The 20,956-nt window shown below is 38.9% G+C and overlaps 2 protein-coding genes across 2 annotated transcripts; one reads left to right on the forward strand and one right to left on the reverse strand.

Moving 5' to 3' along the window:
* Positions 1-3,964: 3,964 nt before the first annotated feature.
* On the forward strand, positions 3,965-11,174 carry mettl21cb (methyltransferase 21C, AARS1 lysine b). Its single transcript, XM_084724758.1, has 5 exons — positions 3,965-4,200; positions 5,742-5,874; positions 6,073-6,236; positions 6,316-6,433; positions 9,091-11,174. The coding sequence occupies exons 2-5, from the start codon at positions 5,754-5,756 to the stop codon at positions 9,486-9,488; spliced, it is 801 nt and encodes a 266-aa protein (XP_084580884.1). The 5' UTR covers positions 3,965-4,200; positions 5,742-5,753; the 3' UTR covers positions 9,489-11,174.
* Positions 11,175-11,182: 8 nt separating this feature from the next.
* Positions 11,183-19,226, reverse strand: LOC146322700 (rhodopsin kinase GRK1-like). Its single transcript, XM_084724756.1, has 7 exons — positions 18,011-19,226; positions 16,872-16,999; positions 14,975-15,132; positions 14,802-14,885; positions 14,575-14,699; positions 13,168-13,369; positions 11,183-12,118 (listed from the first exon to the last, which is right to left on the reverse strand). Exons 1-7 carry the CDS (start codon positions 18,707-18,709, stop codon positions 11,826-11,828), a joined length of 1,689 nt encoding a protein of 562 aa, XP_084580882.1. The 5' UTR covers positions 18,710-19,226; the 3' UTR covers positions 11,183-11,825.
* Positions 19,227-20,956: the final 1,730 nt, after the last annotated feature.

The following is a 20,956-nucleotide window of genomic DNA, read 5'->3' on the forward strand; positions in this document are numbered from 1 at the left end:
TTATGATAGTGGAAACACAACCGCTTTTGTCCACAGGGGCCTCCAAAGTCAACATATTATCAAAGTTCCTTGTAGTTGCTTTAACATGTATATGCTTTCACTAAGAAAACATGAGGTGACTTGGAAAGGCGAGTAAAATTGATCAGGAATGTTCATTTAGGCACAAAGACTTACTAATAAGGTCTACTGTGAATCGGGCCGTGATGTTTTGCCATTATAAAGTCCCCAGAAAATAAGTTTGGGAAACGCTCCTCTATTCAACTTGAACTGGGCAAATAATAACACAAGTTACGGGCCAGAATGGAAATTTCAAAGGGAGACACTGTGGCTGCGACATTGTTGTCAGAGAGGCTGGTATTTCAACTTGGCATGTTTCCAGCGTGCTGCATGTAGTTGTCATCTGCAGCTTTGACCAAACAATGGCGTGGCCTAACGTATTCAGTCCAGACCTGTGGTACAAGCCAAGTACGCACCGAAACTGTCTTCAACAATGTTCTTTCTAATACGCTTGAAGCTACAAGAACCGTCTGAAAAGTAGTAAAGTAGTAGGAGTAATTAGGTCTGAGCTAGACAACTTCGCCAAGTATCTTCATGCCACCAAAAGTCCTAGGTGTTTTCATACAATTAATACAATTAAACAGCACCACAAATACTTACTTCACGATGATCATACAGTCAAATCAACAACTCCGTAGAACAATTTTCGAGAGTAAGTCAAAATTATAACCTTCATTAAGAGAGAACTGGACTGTTGTATTAGACAGAATTAGATTTATCCAGGTGTACCTAATAAATTGGCAAAGTATATTCCCTCTCAGAGAAGAGTGTTGGCCTGCTGCAGCGTGTGGCATTTTTTGAGGTTTATGTGATGAGTGTTTACTAGGAAACAATGGCACAACCATTGGTCCGTTAAGTGTGTTTAAACCTCCAGTCTCTTCCAGGATCCATATCTGGCAGATCCGCCTCACTCAGTCCAGAGAGTCCAAGAATTCTGGCTTAAATTGCCAGATCAGGGAACAGCCACTCTGCCCCAGAGAGCATCCTGTTGTGGGGTCAAAAATCTTTCAGGGCAATTCACAGTGTAGTGTGACGTATCTGTTTTATGAGCTGTACTCCTGTTTACGTCCTGTCAATGCAATAGCAACATTAGCTTTGCTAATTCTTAAGTTACTTAATTTTTCACAGTTTCCTTTTGTTATGTACAGTGTTTTTGAACATTTTGATAATCACCCCAGTGTCTTAGATAACTGTTTGCAATGTTAGCTAGCTAGTTAGCACCATCAGCTTCGTACACACTTGACAGAAACAAAACAAAACTCATCAAAAACATCTTGGCTTATCTGTTCCACCAACAACTCTGGTTTGGTTGAGATATATCCTTTACAGGCCCCATTAGATGTGAAAATATTCTGATCTCATGTTTCTCCCCTCTGCTTCTCTTATGTGCGGCTTCTCTTGCTCCTTTCCCAATATTTTAACATCTAACATGGTGAATTAAAGGTTTAATGAAGTTTGAATGAAGATAATGATGCTAGGTAGCAAGATAATGTTGCTAATGTTTATCTAAGACACTGAAGTGAAAACACTATGAAACAAACGGTAAGTACTATGAACAATATGTACCAAGCTAAGTATGAAAAGTGAAGCAAATCACTAAATGCAGTATGTAGGCAGAGCTAACGTTACGTACTATAGTGGAAGTAAACAGACATGCAGATAACAGACGGTTATATTTCATACATTGTACAAGTAGAGAATAAAAACTGTTCATACCCAGATTACAGATTTAATGTTCACTTTTTTGTGAGTTTTATTTTGTTTCTGTTTAGTTTGAATGAAGATGATGATGCCAGCTAGCTAGCTAACGTTGCTAATGATTATCAAAGTCCTCAACAGAACTATATACAAAACCAATGGTAAATATCATTAACAACATGTACCAAGCTAACTATGAAAAGTGAATTTGAAAAATCACTAAGTTTGAAGGCAAAACTGATATATGTCAAATTATATCATGCAAGTAGAGATTAAAAGGTGTTCACACCCAGATTTCATGCTCACTGTCTGCAACATTGCTGGCTGGATAATCATGTCTGATTAAGTTCCTCTGTCGATGTGGTATCTAAACTAAGTCCAATCATCGCCTACCCTTTAAAAGAGCTTAGCGCCCATTAACTGATATATTCACACACTCACACTGCACATGCGACTACTGAATAAAGCCTGCCAGGGCTCACATGTTGCTGTGTGTGACGATGACTCATTTTCCACTGGCCTACACAACCTTTTCCTGACCTTTGAAGGTGGAGGTGAGGATTACCAACTCTAAGGTGATGACTGGCAGCTCTTTATCCTTCTATTTTAACTGATGACTGCTCCAAATATAGACACATACTCATTCACTAATATGAATATTGAAATTATATGATCCTACATAGGCTATTATTGGAGAAATACAATCTTTGGCACATTCGAGCTTTGTAGATTCTCCATTGTTCTCCTACCAGGAAAAGTGACTTTTGCGGGATTTAAGAGATCACAGTTGAGTGTGTATCTCCAAATCTCTAATACTGGAGGGATATTTCCACTAGCTTTGTGTGTGGATACATTACAAAATCATATTTTTAGACTTGGCATATAAACAGAGCTGGTTAGTTGTAATCAGGCGGGTATAGTGAAACAGATTACTGAGAAAATAATAAAGTGGGACTCATTTTGGCAAAACAAAAAAAGTTACAGTAATAATAATAATACAATAAATCATTCATCAAGGATGATTGATAAATGAAAAAGACAGGGGTGGATTCCTGAGTCCAGATCCTGATGCTCTGGAAATCCCCTAATACCTTGACTGCTCATCAGTGTTGCTGTTTAGATGAGAGTGACTCAGTGTTGGTGGTTGCCATCTGTCACTTCAAGTCATTTTCTAGCTCCATGCACACAACCAGTTGTCTGTTGGCTGGTGTGTGAAAGTGAGCGTATGAATCCTCCCAACTGAGCTCAACAGCAGGCTTACAAACACTGGGTACCGTGAATACCACTGTATCCATCCTCAGTCATAAAGTGGACCAAAGGATGATACAAAAACAGACTGTAAACAATGTTTAGACCACATCCTTTTATGGTGCAGATACATACCAGCACTAATCTGTGCGCTTCCACCCATGCCAGTGTACATGGCAGTAAATAACAGACACACACATCTTTTAAAATGCTCTCAACTGTGTGTAATCAGATATTAGCAGAGTTGGGGCTGAGTCATTTTGCAAGTCACAAGTAAATCTCAAGTATTTGCACACGAGTCCCAAGTCAAGCTCCAAGTCAAGTCAAGAAGGACCATCCAGATTGTTACCAGTGCTAAGTTCAAAAGCCAGTGTCTGTGATGTTATGAAGGTGTGTTAGTGCCCATGTCACATCTGTGAAGGCCCCATTAATGATGAAAGGCAACATATGCTGCCATCCAGACAAAGTCTTTCTCAGAGACGTCCTGCTTATTTCAGCAAGACAATGCCAAGTCACACGTGTTACAACATTGTGGCTTCATGTAAAACGATTTCATTTGACTGACCTCTCTGCAGTCCAGACCTGTCTTCCACTGAAAATGTGTGGTGCATTATGAAGTGCAAAATACAACAACAGAGACCCCAGACCATTAAGCACTTTAAGCCATATATCAAGTAAGGATGGGGAATAATTTCTCTTTCAAAATTTTAACAAATAGTGTCATCAGTTCCAAAATGTTTAGTGTGTGTTAGTTACAATGCACAATGTGACTGCATGTTGTTCTCAGGTGTCCCCACAACCCAACCTGGAGCTTACAGCCAGATGTGTGATTCATTAATGATGAGAGGAGGGAATCATGAGAAGCTTTTCTGCAGATGTTGTGAAAAATCCTCTGAGGAAACATGATTTTAACACCACAATAATGCACAGTTTTATAGAGAATATGCAGACTGACTCACAGAGTTGATGTTAAAGTGCTGGGAGGAGTCGGACTCTCTCTGTCAGACATTATAAATCTGTTTCTCTGCTTCTGTCTCCCAAATCTGGTGGTCAGACACCCCAGAGAACCCTGCCTCGCTCAGGGGTGTGTCACAGATGATGCTGCTTCTATAAACACAAGGACACAGCACAGAGACGTGCACACGAGACAACACAGCAAGAAAATAACAAGGAATAAGAGGCCACTGCTTCATACAGGTATGTTTCACACATTCAGAAGAGCAATGCATTTAAAAGCTTAATGGTGAATGAACGGATATAAATCACTTTCACATATTTCAGATGGCATGAATTATTTTTAAATTATATCCAATTGCATCCTTCATATTTGCATGGAGATCCAGCTGAATGTGATGGGCAATCTGAGGAAAGAGAGATCTGATGTGACCTCTGTATCCTTTGTTGACATGAGAGTTTAACCAGCTGTGTTTCTGGGCTCCAGACCAGGGTCAGACAAAGGGACCAGTGGACTATATCTAGTCTATTCTGAAACCATTCCAACTATTACTGATCTTAAAATATAGACACAAACACACAAGTCATTTAACAAGCACACTGGAAATAAAACACAATTCCAAACCACAGAATCATCAATGATGCAAATGTTTGTGACAGTCCAAAGAATTGAAAAGTAAAGATATGCAGGTCATCAACATGACTGATATACTGAACACTAGGTGTAAATACCAGTGAATGCAATTTCAATTATGTGAGACACTGATTATTTTAACACATATTCACTCTTGTCAAAATATAATAAGACAAAAGGTTTTCACATATTTATATCTTGCAGTTTGATGGCTTTGTGCACATTTAAATGCTTAAAGGGATCATTGAGGATTATTTGATCCTGGGCACTTAGCCATAGTCAGTGCATTAACTACAGCAGATGGTGGCTGACAATCCCCCAGTTTGGAGAAACTGGGAGGAGTACCAGTTGTACAGCTAAGCAATGCAATGCTGTTGACAAGGTCAGAAGCAAAAATCTATTTTAGACACTTCAAAAAAAAAAGTCCACAGAAAAAATCAGTATCAGTTTATGTGTACTCTATATTAAAAATGTTTTCACCAATTTACCCTGCCATCAGACAGCGTTTTTGGATGGGAAACCATCTTTTTATAAGCCCAACATCACTGTCTCCAAACCAACCATTGGCAAAATCAGTAATTGTACCTCACAGAACACAGCAGTAGCTGTTCTCATGCTGGAAAGAGCGATATTTGATATGTATGACAGCAATTTCTCATTGGAAAAGGCTGTCTGGCAGTAAAAAAACAAAAAACAAAAAACAAAACTGACATCTACTGTAGGAAATACAATGACTACTGATAAATACCTCATACATACAAATTATCATTTTAAATAGAGTATAATATGAGGAGCATGAAGTCTAATATTGATGTCTGAGTTTTTCTAGAAAGGTCTTTAACCTTTAATAGAAAGCTTGTGTTACAAACTGGAGGTGAGAGTTTTGAAAGAAGTGAGTGTTGATGGTTTTATGAAAGACACTATCAAGTTGGATTATGGGAAATGTAGGATCCAGTGTCTGTTAACCATGACCCATAATAGGGACTAAAAGCCAGGATATGTCAGCCTCTATGTCTCTATGCTGATGTCGGTCATCAATTCTGACCACCCTTTTTCTCATCTGCCCTTTTGGAAATGCAGTACTCATTTGCTGAAGTGTCCCTTTAAGATGTCTTAATCAAAAACTCATGAAAAAATGTCCTGTCAGCAGGATTTAGTGGTCATGGAGAGATTATCCACAGTCAGCCAACCCAACAGACAGAAGCATCCTGGAAAGAAAAAGGAGGTGGAGGACAAAAAACAGGATGGGAAAGTACAGGTGGAGCAGGGGACCACAGACGAGGGTAACTGCACACTTATAAACACTATGTCTGCTTAAATTGCATCTTTTGTAATCTACACTGCCATCGTTGGTCTGGTTTCTGTATTGCAGAGGAGAGGAACAGATGGACATTATTCAGATTTTCTCTCAAAGCAGATTTGTTACAGTGTAAGTCTGCAGAACTGTAACCTGACTCTTCATGTAACACTCTCCTCCACAGCGTTAAAGGACCAGAGAGCGATGGCAGGAGAGGCTCTGGACAGGAGGAACATCTGGGAGCCGAGTGTTTACTATGCACTGGGAAAGGAGTCTTTTTATTTTGCTGGTCATGACATCAGCATCCGTGAGTCCATGGATACTTATGGTGCTCTGATCTGGCCCGGGGTACGCCTTGCCACAACTGTGTGTGCCTGTACATACTGACCTGGTTGTTATAAATATGATAATGAGATTTATTTTGTAGGCGATAGCTTTGTGCCAGTTCTTGGAGAATAACCAGCAACAAGTGAGCTTGATGGACAAAGCGGTGCTGGAGATTGGAGCTGGGACTGGACTGGTCTCAATAGTGGCCAGTCTGCTTGGTAAGTCCATTTGGTCAAACCGTGTGCATGAAAACAATAACTTTCACAAGACACCAGCACATTTTGACACTGAGTGAAAACATAACTCATAACAGGCTTTTTGTCAAATTTGATGCCATGACAGGCAAATTCTACAGAGGCCCTGCAGGCGGTCTGATCTAAATAGTTTTCTCTCCTGTAAGACTGAAGGGCCAGTGTGTAAGTTTTTGTGGCATCTTGCAGACTGAAAACACCTATGGTGACCACGAAACTCATGCAAAACTTGACAGGCCATATCTAGAGCCTGCGTTTGGTTTGTCTGTTCTGGGCCAGTGCACAAACATGGCAGAGTAATATGGCTGCATCCAAGGAAGAGGACCCACGCCCACTGTAGATATGAATGGCTCATTCCAAGGTAACAAAAACACAATTATTTTCAGACAATTATACTCTAATGAAAACATACTTTTCTGCCATTAATTCCCTGTAAATCTTACACACTGGACCTTTAAAGAAAGTTGAGAGAAAAAAAAATTTCCAGGCTAATCCTTTGAAGTTCCTTAATTATTAGTTTCATCTCTGATAATAGGTGGGAAAAAGTGTTGGCAGCTGAAAAAATAATTTTTATCAGGATCATTCAACATTTGTTGCTGTATAGCTGTTGAACCACTATCCTATGTCCTAAACAGGAATAAGAGCATTTGTATTGAGCCAAATCAGTTTAAATTTCTCCATGCACTCTAAATTCAAAGTACATACAGTATATTGCGTTGTTAAATTGTGTAACATTACTGTCATGTCTTTCCAATCATCACTGTCACACCCCTTTTTATGACTCATACAGATGCACAAGGTACCTTTTACAGGCTGTGTGAGACGCACTGGGTTTTGATATTACTTCAGTGTAAACCCATCTGTGTCAGATGTAGTGTAAAAAGCGAGAAAGTCTGTGTACGAAGGAGGAGGGGTGGATGGATGATGGATGGGTCAAACAAACACAGGACTGGGGTTTGTATCGAGTGTGAAAACCAAAACATTATGAAAAGTTGTGAGGTACATAATGTTACGTGCATAACTTACTTTACTTATCATAACATAACGTATGTGATGTAATTACATATGTTTAATTTAACCCAAACCAAGGAGCTTTTTTGCCGGAATCTAACCAAACTGTGATTGTTTGACAATGTTAACCATGTGTTAAAAAGGATTTCTGGCAGCATTTTATACAGTCACTTAGGAGTACCTTGTGCATCAGTTTAAGATTCTGAGGGGCACTATGAAGACGCTGGTATTTGATGAGCAGGGATAAGAACCAGGAGGTCTTTCTTTTGACAGTAAATGTATTTTAATCTGCGTTAATCTGCTGTTACATTTAAAATACATTTCTATCCCACAGAAAGACACACACAAATAACACACTATATACACAGGAGATTTTTTATCAGACGTAGAAAATGGATCACCGTAAGTTTTTTTTTGTTTGTTTTTGTTTTGTTTTTTCTCAGGGCTTCCATACGATGTTGGCAGAACAGTTGTGGTACTCACTGACTGTGGTGCCAGCAAAAAAGCTGACTTTTTTTTCCTCCTGGATGCATAAATGTGCACTGAATAATTTCTGGATATCTACTAATCTTTTGTACAAAATGTACATTTTGACCTCCAGGAAATATTAGAGGGCCACTTGAACAGTGGGAGTCATTGTCTGAGGACTATGACTGTCCACCCACACCAACATTTTTGCATTGTAAACAGGTCAGTAGTTGTAAAGAAATCTTTATAAATAAAGGGATTATTGGACTGATATTGCCATCATTTGGACCCTCCATTAATCATGCAGTGTCGTTTTACTTCCTATGAAAGAAGCCATCTATTCACATTGCATTTCTATAGAACAGTTTCCTTTGTTTTCTCTTTATCACTCTATCAATAGACAATTACACTTTCAAAAGCCTTTCAGTTACTACTGAAGCATAAATCTTGAAAAAAGGTTCACACTTATATTGTTTACCTTTTTAATAAGGCTGAGTAATTCTCTTAAATAGCTGAAATTTTACTCAAATAAGACTATGCTGAAAAGTGTTAATCCACCAATTAATTAATTTCCCTTAGGTGCATGACTTACTTTACTTATGTTACATAGCGTGACATATGTAACCTAACATGCTTATTTTAACCAAAGCCATGATCTTTTCCTGGTCCCATCTCTGCTACATGCTAACACCATCAAGATGCAAAGTGAGTTTTATTTTTGCCGTGACTCATAGGTAATGTTTGTGATGCTCACCATACAATTTCTCCATTGTTGAACTGCTAATTAGCACTGAACACAAGCTACAGCTGAGGCTGATGGGAATGCCATTAATTTTGCAAGTGTTTTTGCAAATTGAAATTGGTGAATATGAATGCATGAACCAAATTTTATGTCAACCATCCAATAGTTGATGAGACATTTCAGAGAAACCACAAATATCAACCTAAAGGCATTGCTAGATGAAAAGACGGGATAATCATTAGCGTTCATCTTCAGACGACGACAAATGTCCACTCAAACTTTCATGGCAAGCCATGTTATAGTTGAGCGGCTGAGAAACTTCATTCTGGACCAAAGTGGTGGACCAAACAACTGGCAAACTTCCTGTCTGTATTCCAGCTGCCTGTTCTTTACTCTTTTCCAGGTGCCTGGGTGACAGCTACTGACCTACCAGACATCTTACCTAATCTGACCTTTAACCTTCTGCGGAACACCAAGGGCCGGTCCCGCTACAGCCCTCAGGTGTCCGCCCTCACCTGGGGTCAGGAGCTTGAGCGAGACTTTCCCTACCCATCCTACCACTACGACTACGTGCTGGCAGCGGATGTGGTCTATCACCATGACTGTCTGGAAGACCTGCTGGAAACCATGCGTTACTTCTGCCAGCCAGGAAGTCGAACGACGCTGCTGTGGGCGAACAAGATCCGGTTCCAGTCAGACCTGAGGTTTACAGAACGCTTTGAGAGCAGCTTCAACACCACGCTGCTCATCGAGCTCCCTCAGCAGGAGGTGAGAATATACAAGGCTACAGCGAAGGAGTGACAGAGGAGACATGGAGGTTCCCTGAGGTGTTAAAGGGAGCTTGATTTTCTTTAAGTGGGGTTGCATGAGGTACTTATCTGTAGTGAGTTTATTACTAACAGTAGACAGCGGTCAGCACATCCCTTGTTGGAAAAGCAAAGAGATGTCCTGCTGCAGGAAGCAACACCGTGTCCTGCTGTGAACAGGATCAGCAGTAAAATGTATTTTAAAAAAAATAAAAAAAATCAATACCAGTTTAACTGCACACTACATTTAGAATATTTCCACTGTTTTACCTTGCTGTCAGGCAGCCAGTTCTGACAGGAAACCACTCTTATATAAGCCAAATACTGCTTTCTTTGGAGCCACCACACTCCTTTAGCAAAAACAGTCATTTCACCTCACAGAACATCAGGAGCTGCTGATTTACAGCTGCCTTGATCTTTTAGTTTGTTAGTGTTACAGTGTGATTTAGTAAATCCAATCTTTAGTGAATACAATCTAATTTTCTGTCAGGTAAAATGAAAAATTGCAGTCTGGTTGCTTTAAAAAGAGCAATATATTTGGCTGATACAGAGACTGTCTGAGGGCAACGTAATCCTGTGAAAACATTGTAGTGTACAGTTAAAATGATACAGATTTTTTTCAGATGGGCCCTTTTTTGGTAGATAAAATACATTTTGCTGCTGACCCTGTCCACAGCAGTTTTGCTTCGCTTCCTACACCAGGAATTCTGTTGCTTCTCCAAAAGTGGGTGCATGCTGACCACCAACCACTGTAGGTAATACAATGAGTAAAAACTTCATAAAACCCCACTTCAGAAAATCCAAACTATCCCTTTAAAGATGTTTCCATTTGAACTTTGTTGTTGATTTAAATGAATGTAAAGAAAAGTTTGGCTTTGATCTGTGTTTACATGACATTCATTCCTGGACTGTGTTGTAGTTGTTGTCAAGCAGAAATGAAGCTTCTGACTCAAATTTCCATTTCAATAAGCTATTTTATTTGCCAGTACCTTTTTCACACATTTGATATTTCTAACTAATCATCTTTGCTGTTTTTAAAAATAAACTGACTTGCTGTTAACATGTCTCTATATTCAAATTTGTCTCCTAACAGCTAGACTTTAATACACAAACCTTTATCAAAGGTGCTCTGCTCTTGTTTATTCGTGCAAAGAGTCAGTTATGAACAATTAAATAAACACATAAGAAAAATATTTTCCAAGAGACTGAAACTTTGACTTCCTGGTGTCTCAGCTTTTGATATTTGAACAGCAGCAGATAACATAGCTGTAAATATGAAAACTAAATGATAGTAAACTCAAAAAGAAAAACGCTCTCCATTAAATGGCATACACTCTATAGGAGCACATATGCAACAGAGGAAAATCAGCATTTTACATGTTCAACATGTGTTACTTAGCACCAAACATACCACATAACTAAACCCCTGCTTAAAAATGTGATTTTTAAAATGTACTTTAAATCTAAAAGCATTACAATAATTTTACACATGAACACACAGAGAGAAGAGAGTGATCAGATTAGGGATATCATGAGAACTGATACCTCTGAGCCCAGTTGATGCCAAAATCTATTCTGCTGTTAAAGCTATAATATCATCACTGTCAGACAGAAACCTCCAAAACTGTTATTTTTTAGGAAATAATAAAAAAAAAGTGTGTTTAAACTAATTTAAAGCTGCCTGCTCTTGTTTGTCCTTTTCAAGAGTTAAATATTTGTAAAACCCACAGACAGACAAAGGGTGACCAATAGCACTAACAGTACCTTCCAGGCATGGCGACATGTTCCTCTGACAGTGACCTGCAGCAGGTTCAGTAAACTCAGTCCTTTGACCTTGTAGCTCAGAGAGTAGCTTTTATTTCAGGTGGCAAAGAAAAATTACAGCAGCTGCATTTGATTTATTTACTTATTTAAATCATATTATCGAATTGGGTATCAAGAAAAAAGTTTCACTGGTATTGGCATCAACTGCTAAATTTCTGTTATCATGACACCCCTGGAACAGATTGAGAGGATAAAGAAAGAAAAGATGAAGAGAGAGTGTGAGGGATGGAGGACAGAGGATATTATCACAATAAGTTTCTTTTTCTTAACTCTTAAATCTATGCTGAAATCCATTCCAGGTTGAAAGTCCACCTCCACTCTGTTCTTGTTGTTTCCTGCGCTCGTCAATGAAAGTTTAGAGTCTCAAGCTGTTTTAACTCTGCGATCAGAAAGTTCAGTAGAGACTTGTGTCTGTCCTGAGTGTCTGAGTCTTCATGCCGCATGTTCTAAAAGAACTACAAGTCTGTAGACTGGATGGTTGGTGTGTTGTCAAAGTGCTTCAGTGACTCTAAGATATGCAGCAGGTCGATGACTTGGCTGGCTGCTCTAGTATGGACTCCCTGCGGAGGTCGTCTGGGACGCTGCCATCAGGCCCCCAAATGTTGAGCTCTCCATAGATGCCCATGTCAATCATCTCCTCTTGCCAGGGGATGGAGATGTTGCCCGAGGAAAACTCGTCAAAAAAGGTCTTGTCAGAATCCTCCAGGGCTACTCCCTTTACAGAAGAGAAAGCCCCGACGTCATCCAGACTTTTAGCGTACACCACTTTAGGGTCAGGAACAAAAGGAGGAGGCAGGATACCTGGAGAGGTGAGGGATGGGAATTAAAAATCTCTTCAAACTGCAGGAGAATTAAAGCCATTTACAGGGAAAAGAAAGCTTTTTTTTATTTGGGCCAAAATGCTTATTCATGCTGATGTTGCTGACGTGACAATATATTGATTGTTTCAATTAAAAAAAAAAATAAGACTGTGACTGTGATGTCTACTGTGATAGTACATGGTTGATAATGAAGAAAACTTGTACTTCTGGTCATTTTTCATTTTGTTGAACAAAAAAATAAACTTGAGGAGCCTTAGTTATTCTTCCTTGAATATATGAGTTTTAATACAACACATCTGTGCACAGAGAAGATCTTGGCACAACATGTGCACATAGGAACAGTAGAAAACAATAGAAAAACTTTTTCCATACTGTACGTCTCACATCAAATAGAATCATGCATCATCAGGACACTAGACAAGAGGACGCTCATTGCATAAGCAATGATGTCAGTGTCACAACTTTATCCAAGCCTCAGCATATCTGTGTGCCAGACAGACTGGAACTCTAAAAACAAAACAAGCAGCATTCTTATCTGAAGGGAACTGAAGCCTCTCATTAACATGTCAGGCATAATTATATATCAAGCACTTATTGAAAGGTTGTCTTTACTCATTAATTCTCCAACAGTTAATTACATTATTTTATTACTTATTTTGTTTCATAAAGTCACTGCTATGTTTGTTTATTTTTGCAATTGTATGTACATTATTTAAACATTCAGTACCAAAGACAATTAATGCCATTTTTGCACATGCTTAGGTCATGGCTAACTATTTTTTATTTTATTATAGAATAAAAGCAGAAGCACTTTAATAGGAAAAATGAATTTTATGCAAATAAAAAATGCTGCACACATCAAATTTATTATTCAATAAAGGACATTTCTTTCAAGCAGTCAGTTTTCTTTGTTTTGTAATATCATGATAAATAATGTATCACCAAGTCTTGAGTTTTTGGTATTGTTACATCTCTAGAAGTTACACTTAATCCTGAATCAGATAAGAAATTAAATAAAATAGGCAGTACCTGCATTCAGTTTCCTCCAGTTGATGTCATTAAAAAACGGATGGGCTCTGATCTCATCACAGCATTCATTTTTGAAACCCATCCTCTGATCGACTTCTTTGGCCAGCAGCCCGTCACAGAGTGACTTTGCATGCTCACTGAAAGTGTCTGGATAGGTCACCACCCGTGTCAGCATGCGCTCTTTCATCTCCTCACGATCAACCTAAACAAGAGAGAAACAGTCTGACATCCACAAATGTGTATGGTCTGCCTCTAGAGATCTCTAATATAAAAAAATAACAAAAGACAGAGTTTGATAAGTAGTGTGGAATCATGGGAAATATTTTCTTCATTGTTAAACAACCACCGTCGCCAATCAAAACATATCTGACATGAAATCATGTTCATGTATCAGAAAATGTATTAAGTTTTATTCACATTATGTGATGTGTTCATCACGTTAGCAGACTTCCTGTCTCACTCTCTGATGTATCCAACATATCCTGTTTTTTATCTGTATTTATCCTCTAGGTTATACCAATTAGGAGCTAGTAGGAAATGCACCATTACCTTGAATAAATTGAACCTTCCTTATCCCACTCCTTTTTGCTCTGTGCTCCAATAACATAACATTTCCTGTACACAGATGTGCTGTGTGCTAGGCTTGGCTATATTGAAAAAGAAACCAAGTTTTTTGAAGATGGTTTAAAGACTTTGCTGGATGACATGTAAAAGGGATATATATTCAGCTTTTAAAATAGCTAATGTCAGCAAAACACATAATCTAAAACATTCATTAGCATAGTGTTTGGACTGAGTTTTGCTAGCATTAGCTTTAAAAAAATGTTATGTCACTTTTACAGGAAAACAGTAAAGTTGACTGAGTACCAAGCTTGCTATTAGAGCACAGAGCAAACAGAGGCGGGACTTAGAAAGGATCAATGGACCCTTTCTAAGTCCCACCCATTTTTGGTACTTGGCATAACCTCAGTCAAGTATTTTGTTTCCAGCACTTAGATGAGCTTAGCACATAGAATAAAGAAAATCAAATTCTGAAGATGGTTAAAGGATGTTGCTGGGGGACATATATATTGTCACATCTTAAGTTAGCTAATGTTAGCAAAACACTAACTAACTAACTAGCTAGCTAATAATTTATGTAGATTATCAGGGTATCAAGCTTGCTTAACTGTTGTTGGAGCACAGAGCAAAAAGGGGTGGGGCTTAGGGTGGGTCAATTACAGATATCTCTGGGTCTGACTAATGTTGGAAACATTTGAAATCATTTTAGCACCTCGCTCAACAAAATATAGCAGGCTTAATGTTTTAGATGTTTTAATGCAGACATGTAACGTACTATAGCTTTAACTGTCATCATCTCAGTTATTTGTCAAAGTTAGACACTGATTTGATGAAAAGATGGCAAACCTTTTCCCCTCTGTTCCTGAACGGGTTCTTAGCAGCCATAAACTCATACAATGTCACTCCAAGAGTGAAGTAGTCGACTGAAGTGTCATATTTCTCTCCTTTCAGCATCTCTGGAGGCATGTACCCTGCAAGAAGACAAACAACAGAAAACATAATTCTCATGTAAACAAAGAAATTACACATCTAAATAGGAAACCATATGTTGACACAGATTTAAAGGGTCCCACCTGGTGTCCCAGCATATCCTTTGGTCATTGTTTTGCCTTCTTTTAGCTCAACAGCAAGACCCAGGTCAGATATTCGCACATTTCCTGATCAACAACACAAAGACGTCTTAATTAGCAATTAATTATACATGGATAGTATCTTTTTCTCTCCTGCTTAACTAAAGAATGATTACCATCATTATCTAGCAGCACGTTTTCTGGTTTGAGATCTCTGTAAATGATTCTTTTCTGGTGGAGGTGCTCCAAGCCCTGGATGATCTGAGCGATGTAAAAACGGGCTCTGGGCTCATCAAACCCCGGGTTGCTCTCATCCACCAGGTAGATGTGGTACCTTCAGGGAACAGAGGACATGTGAGCTTTTGTTCCATCATTTATTAATGAGTAAAAGTATCACATATATACAGCTTGCCAATATTCTACTTACGTGGTTTGACATATAATATGATCAATTTGCATACTTCAGTGCTGTTGTTCTAATTATGTTCTAATTTTAAAAGCTAGACTGCACACATTAAAATCTGACTGCATGAAATAAAGCAGTGGTACCCAACGATTTTTAAACAAGAGCAAAACACTGAATAAATAAGATAATTAATACAAGCTTTTTGTCAGTTGTTCGAAAAGAGCAGTTTAAGTCTCTTTTGCTGTGCAGTTTCACATATATATTAAATCATATTATATAATTTGAACTAATTCATATAAACAACTAGTAAAAAATAGGTGCATAATATTCTCTTGTGTAATTCATTCATTTTCAAAATATCAGTAACATTAATTTGGTGAATCATTGCTTATTTCTTCCCTTTTCATATGTCTGAAAATGTTACATAAGAGCTAAAAGCTTAAGCAAACGTTACCTACATTTTTAAGTGGGTGAAAAGCTATTTAAATGTACATTAAAATAATGGGAATGAATGATCTTGTAGCACCCCTGGCACATCTTCCTCACTTCCTCACTTTGGGAACCACTGAAATAAAAGTTGTTGGGTTTTTTTGTTTGTTTTTTTCAAAAAAAAAAAAAACCTCACATACAGTCATTACATTTTTTTTGTTGTTGTTTGTTTTTTGATAATGTGATTTTAAGTGGCAGGTGTTTTTTGAGGAACCATGTAGAGGTTTTTCTTATGATCAAAAAAAGTTCTAGTCCAATGTCTCGTGAGAATAACAGTAACAGCTAAAATTTGCATGAAGCCCGCAGTCAAGTGTCTCTGAACGTTATCTTCTCTAATGAACGTTACTGAGATACTGAAACTTATCGCCATGCTGCCTCCACAAAACATCTAACGTGTCTGTCAACAGACATAGAACAGTTCATCTGTCGAAAGCAACCAAATGTGCATATTACATATGATCTGTCCCACTGTAAAAAACACTGTGGTGAGGACCCATTTTTCACAGTTATCAGTCATTAGCTTCTATTTTTATTTTGTATGTGTTTTTTGTTTTCAATTCAGGTCAAATAAATTAGTTTTTTTTCTGCTTAGTATTTATTGTTTGAAAATTTTCCGTTTTTATTAATTTCAGTATTACTATAGGGTTTTAATAATATAGATGATGTTTACAAACCCAAATACAAACACAAAACTTTGCAAAGGCGACTGACTGAAAGTCAGACATCCCAGTCTCAATAAATATGCATCAATATTTCCTCATGCTTCTTGACAAATTTGACCAAGACTAAGACAATGGACATTTCCTGTATGTTTTGTAAATTGTATTTTAGTCAATTTTGTAAGAATACAATATTTTTTCAGTTCTGTTAACTAAAATGCTTTTTCCCCCTTTAGTTTTAGTTAACTTTAATAACCTCGATTGTGGCATATTTGGGTGATTGTTAAGTGTTTATCCACTTTGGGGATTATGACATCTCTCTCATGTCAGTCTTTTGGTTGACTGCACACTTTCTATGAAATCACATTGTCAGAAAACACGTTCTGTTCGTCAAATTACACAGACTGTAAATAAAACAGCAACATAGCAGCAAATGAATGGAGAACGTGCTCTCACGTTGTCCTCAATGAGCCTATCTGTTCATGTTTGTGCTTTGAGTTTTTGAGAATGTGAAGTTACTTGAGGTCTCCTCCGTTCATGATGGTCATGACCAGACAAAGCTCCTCCTTTGTCTGGAAGGCATACGCCAATGACACAATGAAGCGACTGTGAACCTTCTCAAGAATCCTCTTCTCCACCATCGCCCCCTACAGGAGTAAATTGAGAAAGGCAACTTTGATGAACAACGGTACAGAGGCATTTTTGAAAGGGAAAAGCACAAAACTACAGGGACTTTTTGAGGAAGAATATGCTGATAGACATGCCATCTGAAAAGAAGGATAAAGTCCATTTCCAAGAATGACCTCAGACAAGTCAAGGGCAAGATATAACTGTGCCAAGAAGTTCCATTCAGAAGAGCTTTCCACTAAAGCTCCCAGTAATCACTCTATCCCTGTCTCAGTTGTTTAATACTCCATGCTAAAGCCAAACGAGACAGAGGCAGGGACAAAGACGATTAGCACCATAGCAGGGCACTTTCTCTGGAACATAAAGCCAATGAAATACCTTTATTAATCAAATCACTGTATGCATCGCAATTAGAAGAGTCTCATGTTTCCATGAAATCTAATGCGAGAAAATGCGACAATATCGCAGTCATGTTGTGGCTTTCTTTAGAAGAGCAACTGCCAAAGAGATCTACGTCACACAAAAAAAATATTGCATTTCAATCTGTACAGTGTCCTCCAAGTTAAACATGTTTGAGCAGAGGTATAGTATGTATGTATATCTACTAAAATGAAAGGCTGACAGGCTTAAAACTACTCAAAAATCACAGAAAAACTCCAGGGCACACTCTTTTAAAGGCTTTTATTGTCACAGCATGGTCATGTTAGACCTTGAAACAAACCAACTCTGTTGAGTTTCAGCATTGAGCCTTAGTTTTTTTCATTTTGTTTTGTTTTTTGACTCCATGATGAAGGCTTAAAGCTGAAACAAGTTGGAGTTTGTTTTAAGGTCTAACATGACCGCCATAAAAAATAAATTTTGTGATTTTTGAGTACACGTGTCCCTATCCAAAGACAACCTCAAACAAAGACATCTTGAGTCCAGGAAGCACTCCTACCAAAACACTTTTAGGCTTCCAACTGGACTGGCCAAATGTAAAAGACTGACAGCGCAGTGAGTAATGGAGCATATTATTAAGATTGACAGCTCACCTCATAGCCTTTCCTCTTCTTCAGCCTCTTCTTGTTGAGTTTCTTACAGGCATACAGTTTTCCTGTGGCTTTCATCTGACAGGCCGACACCTCCCCAAACCCACCTTTCCCCAGCACACGAAAGTCCAGGAACCAGTCTGTATCCATGGGCTGCATCTCGAGCCACTTCCACTGCAGGTACCTCTTCAGAAACATGCTCTCCATGAAGAAAGTGTAGGGTGCTTCTCGCAGATAGTCCAGCGTCGTGGCCAACGCTGCAGCAAACAAATCATCGCCTACAGCTTCCTGGTTTTCCTTCACCTTGGCTATGATGTCCTCAGGCAGGTATGGACAGTAGTGTTTGGCAGAGGGGTCCATGTAGCGCTGGACAATCTTTGAGGCCTTCTTCGCCCGGTCAGAATCCTCGGCCAGGTCATAGTCCTCAATGTCTTTCCACAACCGGCAAGCCCCGTGATACTCTTGGTTTGCGTTCAAGAACTCCCTAAAGAGACGTTTTCCGATAGGCTGTTCCACGCAGACTGTGTCAAAGGCCAAGTCCAGGGTGTCCCTCAGGCCCTCACACACAGTGATGTGGGGCAGTTTGAGGCGAGAATGGTACTTCTTATCCCGAGCTGCTGCTGCATTAGAGCCATCAATGCTTCCACGGGCATTGATGTAGGCAGAATTTGCGACCACCGTGGTCAGTCCTCCAATATCCATGTCGAGGGTGGGTGACTGTTAGGCAGCGCAAACAGGAGACATTGCAAAAAAAAAAACTGAGAATAAATGCTGCTCACTTGCGTGCAGGGGTGAGGCGGGAAAAGGGAAAAGCAAGGGTGAGGAAACAGGAGACAGGTCACAGAGTTGCGGCAGAGAAATGGGAACTCGAGATTGGTGCCTCGACTAGATCCCTGTGCAGTTTGAGCAGTGTACCACCCTCATTCACACACGCGCACACACACACACACACACCTGAGTCAACACCTTTCGGTAATCCATTAACACCCTAATGCCCCAGACAAAGTGTGCAAGCACATGCTGGAACAGAACATCACAGGCAGCAAATGCAGCTGGAGTGTCACCAGTCAATCGACTGGGAAATCACAATTATCATGTAGATGCTAATCTAACAGTTGTTGGATATTAAAAGCTAAAGTCTGGTTTGAAGAAACAATCATGTTGGAGATTAACTGGGAGGCCTGAAGATGGTCACAATGTATTTTTTACAATACAACAGATGTTTATGTTTACTGTATATAAGAAACCATCCTCCTTTAAAGAAAATACTCTCTTTATAATACCGAATTGTTGCTTTGTATCACCATCTTTCTGCCGTAGCCAATGAATTAAGCACTGGAAGCACAAAGAGGATCTTTGTGCTAAAAAGACAAACTTTTAGATGGTTATGAAACCATCTCAGTTTAACAGTGATGCCTCTATTTACTTACTTACATAAGTAAACAAGACCATCTGCAGGAAGACTGCCTATTTCTGTTTAGTTATTCTTATTGCCTGCCACTGGATCTGATTCTCCTTGAAGTCAGATTATACAAGTCTGCATTTACATTTTTCCAAAGTTACAACCTACCTTAAGTGGGTGGTGGACACACACCACATCACTATAAAGTTGTTATCCATCCACTGGAGTTAGAATATTTTTTTTAAACAATTTATTTATAATTATTGTTACAATTAATCTTAATGTGAATGGCCCTTAAGGATCAGTCTTATTAAGCACATGAGACCCTGAAAAAACCTTCCACGCTATCCGATGCCTGTAGCATGTGCTTCATTTGAGCCCTGGTCAGTCCTCCATGTCAAAAACATTTGGACTCATTAAAAACAGTAAGTGGGCAAGTCTGAATGTCAGCAACTGCCCTTGTAGATATGTATGGACATTAACTTAAATGCTTTAAATTATGGTAACACGGTGAATAGAGGCATATAATCAATTGTTCTCACCTCATAGCTATCTTCTTCTTCAGTGTCTAGCATGTTGTTTTCCTGCAACTTTCCAGACGCCTCACCAAAGAAACCTCTCTCCAACACACTCCAGTCAAGTCTAAGGACCCGTCTTATTCAGTGGGTTCTTTTTTTCCAAGAACCACAAGTCTCAAATATGTTGAGTGTCTTAAAGGGTCACTTTGCCATTCTTCAACCTGGACCCATGTTTCTGTGTGTGACTGACTGATTTTTGAATTGAACGATAGTTCTGCAATTGTTGCAAAATGCGCTACCATGTCCCTGTGGGCAAAGTTTGTCCACCAAAAGTGCTTGTGTTTGCCGCTGACAGGATCAGACTGTTGTGTCTGACATTATGGAAAGAGAGAAACCTTCTTAAAGACTAAGATCCTTTTTGTTTAATGCGAAACAACTGCTCTACCACTACACTTAGTGGCCAGATTCAATTGAGAAAAACTTAAATTTTATCTGTCTAGTCTACCGTTGCCTTGATTGGTTAGTTTGTTTGGTTATTGTGTGGCTTAAGTGTTAGAAACCAATCAAAGCAGTGGCAGACAAGAGAGAAAACTTACTGTGTTCATCTATGGAGTCTGGTCAGTTTGAACAGAGCAGCGTAGTTCATTTGTAGATAATAAAAAAAAATAATTTGACTCTAAAAAAGGTCTCTCTATAGTGATTCTTTCCTTCATGTTTTCAGGCACTTCAAATAATAATCTGAGCCTGTCAGTGGAAAAAACAAGCATTTGTAATGGACGTACCTTGACATTACACAGTTGCTTGGAGGGAATAAGTTGCAGCTCAGCTTCACCTCTGCAGGCTGCAGCAGCCTCATCCAATACTGGAACAACTTCCAAATGTTGATGTTCTCACTGTTCATTTACCCCTCATCTAGACTGCAAATGTCACATCAGCATCACATTCATGTGATGATAGTGTTTACACTGAGGCACCTGTCTGTATAGACTCAGTCTTGTCTGTGCATTTCAAACAGTTAACAGCAAATGA

This window comes from Lutjanus erythropterus, chromosome 8, assembly GCF_056507025.1.
Source record: "Lutjanus erythropterus isolate fLutEry1 chromosome 8, fLutEry1.hap2, whole genome shotgun sequence".
NCBI lineage: Eukaryota > Metazoa > Chordata > Actinopteri > Lutjaniformes > Lutjanidae > Lutjanus > Lutjanus erythropterus.